The 4,108-nt window shown below is 44.7% G+C and overlaps 1 protein-coding gene across 3 annotated transcripts in view; it reads left to right on the top strand.

Moving 5' to 3' along the window:
* Positions 1-4,108, top strand: part of PHRF1 (PHD and ring finger domains 1) — a 75,972-nt gene that overhangs the window by 63,941 nt on the left and 7,923 nt on the right. For all 3 annotated transcript variants that reach the window (XM_019519806.1, XM_019519805.1, XM_019519807.1), the window contains one exon: positions 1,450-1,578. In XM_019519806.1, the coding sequence (XP_019375351.1) occupies positions 1,450-1,578 (129 nt within the window). The remainder of the gene's footprint in view (positions 1-1,449; positions 1,579-4,108) is intronic.

Genomic DNA, 4,108 nt, shown 5'->3' with positions numbered 1-4,108 from the left:
GCAGTGGCAGTGCTTCCCAGCTAGTATGTGCAGTAGAGGGTTGCTATCTTCTTCAGCTCTGCTGTCCCCCCTTCCTCCAACAAGACCATGAATGCAGTGAACAGTCAGTAAGTGCTCCCTGTACCCTGGTTGCTGATGCTACCCCACAGGCTCCTGGCTCTTGGGGTGCCCACAGTACTCAGTGTGCCAGGAATAGATTGGAGGGGGGGAGCGTACTGCATTGTGGGATGCCTAGAGGACCAATCTGCCATACACACATAAGGTAAAACATTAGAAAATGAGGTGGTACAAAATAATACCTGCTCCTTCCAGGTACAGTGTTTATCAAGCATTGGAGCATTTCATTGGGCATGCCTGTATGCTCATATTTTGAAAACATTTTAAAGCAGCTTGAAATGTTTCAAACATTATGTCTGTCCACAGCCTCATGAAACCTGTGTAATTTAAAACCAATAAGACTGTTCTGTTCATTGTCCACACACAAAGATTGTATCAGTCATGCTTTTGACCTCAAATCATAGCAGACTTGAAATGTTCTTGCCAGAGAGTTTTCAGAAGGCAGTTTTTTAAATGTGGTATGCTTTACTTGTGGAAAAGTGTTTGTGGAAGCCAGAAAGTTAAACTTGTATAAATACTCAATTTGATTCCCTTCAATTTGGAAATGGACATAATTTCCTACAGTGAGAATATTGTCTGTACAGGATAGAGCATTGTAATGTTGCCTATTCACACTTTAAAATTTTGGTACAGAAAAGTTTGAAATACTTAGTTAATTTGTCAGGTGCCGAGTTAGTGCCTTGTTGCTGAATTTTTCAGTCTGAGTGAATCCAGCCATCTAAGCTCAGGGTTGAGCTAATTCACACAACTCCTAAAAGCATTTCATTCAAATTTGTCACTATCTACTGTGCAGAAACAAGTTTCTCAGTACTGCGCATCCAGTTTTGAGCAGTAGAGGTATTTTATGCAGTGTGAAATGAATGTGTTGCAAAAGAGTTTTATATGGTGCTTTGCCGTGATCTATAATGCTTTATCTTGGAGATCCCTTCCTAGTAATAATCTTCTTGATGTAATAATGCTGTTTTCAGTGTTGTCTTCCCGGTGGTGATTTGCAATCCTTAAAGGCTCAGAACCTTTTAGGTACTCCTTCAGTGCAGACTTCAAGTTGGAGGCTGGTAGGGGTAGTGACTTCAAAAACTGGAAGTACTATTATCAAGTGCAGTGGCATCTTCATAAAATAAGTTTGCCCTGATGTAGGGTTTTGTAGAATGGGAGTTGCTGTTATGGTCTGTTGACACAATGTGTGCCTTTCTTTTGCTTTAGGGTTAATGAATCTTATTTGAAGCCCCAAAGTCCTAGAATACATTATCATTGTTTTAATTGTCCACTGATTTCTGACATGGAAAGTTTCTTACAGAGAATCTTGAGTAACTCATTCTTCTTGCTTTGCAGTACATGAAGAAATTACATATGCAGGAGAGGGCTGTGGAAGAAGTGAAACTTGCCATTAAGCCCTTTTACCAAAAGAGGGAGATTACCAAGGAGGAGTACAAGGATATTCTCCGAAAAGCAGTCCAGAAGGTAAAAAGATGGAGAACCTGTTTTAAAACAGGAAGAAAGGGCTGTGGTTCTACTCAGAGCTGTCATAGTTATGTGCTGTAAATATGGCAGATTCTTGGAACCAAAAAGGATCTTGCAGGGTTTTGTGTACAAGAACTAGGCATTGAAGGCTAGACGGGTTGTGCCACCAGTTAAGGTTTTTAACACTTCCTACTGTAAACCTCTATTTTTAGTTGCTTGAAACTGGCAAACATCTACTGTCTGGACTGAAATTGTACATGCTAAGTGTCTGATTTTTTTTTTGGCGGGGGGGGGTGGAATCTCTCCTGGAAAATTTCAGAATTTCAGCCAAAGCAGGTTCAGCTGTTGAGAGCAGGGTTAGAGAGAAATGTTTTGCATATGTTAGATTCTGGTGACTTTCTTTGAATATCTCTTGTGCCTTTATGGTTTGGAACAAGGGCTTGAAATTTGGCTGGCCTTTGCTGTCCATATGAAAATCCACCCAACTGAGCCAAGGAACAAGCCTTGGAAAATTATAGTCCATATGCAGAGTAGAAAAATACTGATTTCAGCAGGAATCCTACATCTCTATATTTTCATTGACAAACTCTTTTTCCCCTCCCACTTCTCCAAACCTTCCTGCCACTTGTATATAATGGAGGAAGACTCTGCCTGATTTGAATGCAGATAGTTTAAAACAAAGGAGGCTGAGAGGATCTACTTTGTCAAGCAGACTGTAATTGGGATGGAGATTGGAATTTGGTGCAGGGGTTGAATGACTGGGATGTTTTTGCCTGGGAGGGAGCATGATGATGGACAAGAAGATTAGGTGTCTTCTGGGAGAGGGAGGCTATGACTGGCTGCATAAGAAGATTTGACTAAGATCCAGTGTGGTAAACTGGAGAGAACAGCTTTGCTATATCAGTTCTTGCAAGTGGGAGAACTGGACTGGATGGGGATAGAGGAAGGCTGGGCCTCAGACCCTGAATTTGTGTGGGGAGCCTAGTTGGTTAGGGAGATTGGGACTGAGAGAGTGCTCTAAAGAGGTAATATTCTTAGTATGTGGATTAGATTTGTGGAGGGGGAGAGATGGGCTGGAACAGGCAAAGGAGGTCAAATTTTGGGGAGCATGGTTAAAAGTCTGCTTATTAGAGCATACTCTACTTTTGAGGTGAGAATGGATGCCACAATTCCAGGTTCTTGATGTCCTTGTAGGCAAATAACTGCAACTTTTTATGAAATTTCCCATACTCTTCCAATTCTGGCTTCTACTAATTGTTGGGGTAGCCCAGTAAAGGAGATTGGTATCCATTAGACTGCAGCTTCCTTTGGTGTAGAGGAGGGAAGGAATATAAAGAGTAAGGGAGAGGATAGCAAGTAGGGAAAGAGTAGCCTCATGAATAGGCAGGTGATTGGCACCCTGGAGGATTGAAGCCTGTCTCTGCCTGTGCAGCAGTTTTCAGGTGTGATTATAGTTTCATAGTGCTTAGGGTCAGAAGGGACCTAAACAGATCATCAGGTCCGACCCCCTGCCCTGGGCAGAAACAAGTGCGGGGTCATAACACCCGAGCTAAATATCTGTCCAGCCTCCTCTTGAAGACCCCCAAGGTAGGAGAGAGCATCACCTCCCTTGGGAGTCCATTCAAGAGCCTGGCAGCCCTAACCGTAAAGTAATGTCTCCTGATGTCCAGCCTGAACCTGCACTCTAACAACTTGTGGCCGTTATTCCTAGTAAACCCCGGTGGTGCCCGGGGGAACAGAGCCTCTCCCAGTTCCCACTGGTCCCCCCAGTGAGTTTGTAAATGGCCACCAGATCCCCTCTCAACCTTCTCTTGTGGAAGCTGAATAGATTCAGGCTCTTCAGCCTCTCTTCACAGAGCCTGACCCACTGCCCTTTGACCATGCAAGTGGCCCTTCTCTGGACCCTTTTGATGCTAACCAGATCCCTCTTGAAGTGCAACTCCCAGAACTGGATGCAATACTCCAACTGCGGCCTGACCAACGCTGCATAAAGGGGAAGGATAATCTCCCTGGACCTGCTTGTGATGCATCTGTAGATGCACGACAAGGTGCAGTTAGCCTTTCTGCCTGCTTCCTCGCATTGGCGGCTCATGTTCATCCTGGAGTCAACAATGACTCCAAGATCCCTTTTTGCCATTGTGTTGTTGAGAAGGGTGTTCCCTAACCTATAGTTGTGTTGCTGGTTCCTTCTCCCTAGATGCAGCACCTTGTACTTGTCTGTGTTGAATACCATCCTATTCTCATCTGCCCACCTCTGTAACCTGTCTAGATCTAGCTGGATTCTGTCCCTCCCCTCCCCAGCGTGTCTACCTTGCCCCACATCATGGTGTCGTCAGCGAATTTGGACAGCGTGCTTTCCACACCCACATCCAGGTCACTGATAAAGATGTTGAACAGTACAGGCCCCAAAACCGAGCCCTGGGGGACTCCACTGCCCACATCCCTCCAGGCTGAAAACGACCCATCCACCTCCACTCTCTGGGTGCAACCATCTAGCCAATTTGCCACCCATCTGACTGCGTAGGCATCA

This window comes from Gavialis gangeticus, unplaced genomic scaffold (assembly GCF_001723915.1).
Source record: "Gavialis gangeticus isolate Ggan-Ray unplaced genomic scaffold, GavGan_comp1, whole genome shotgun sequence".
Classification (NCBI taxonomy): domain Eukaryota; kingdom Metazoa; phylum Chordata; order Crocodylia; family Gavialidae; genus Gavialis; species Gavialis gangeticus.
The sequence above is the reverse complement of the archived record's forward strand: the minus strand, read 5'-3'. Positions and strand labels throughout refer to the sequence as shown.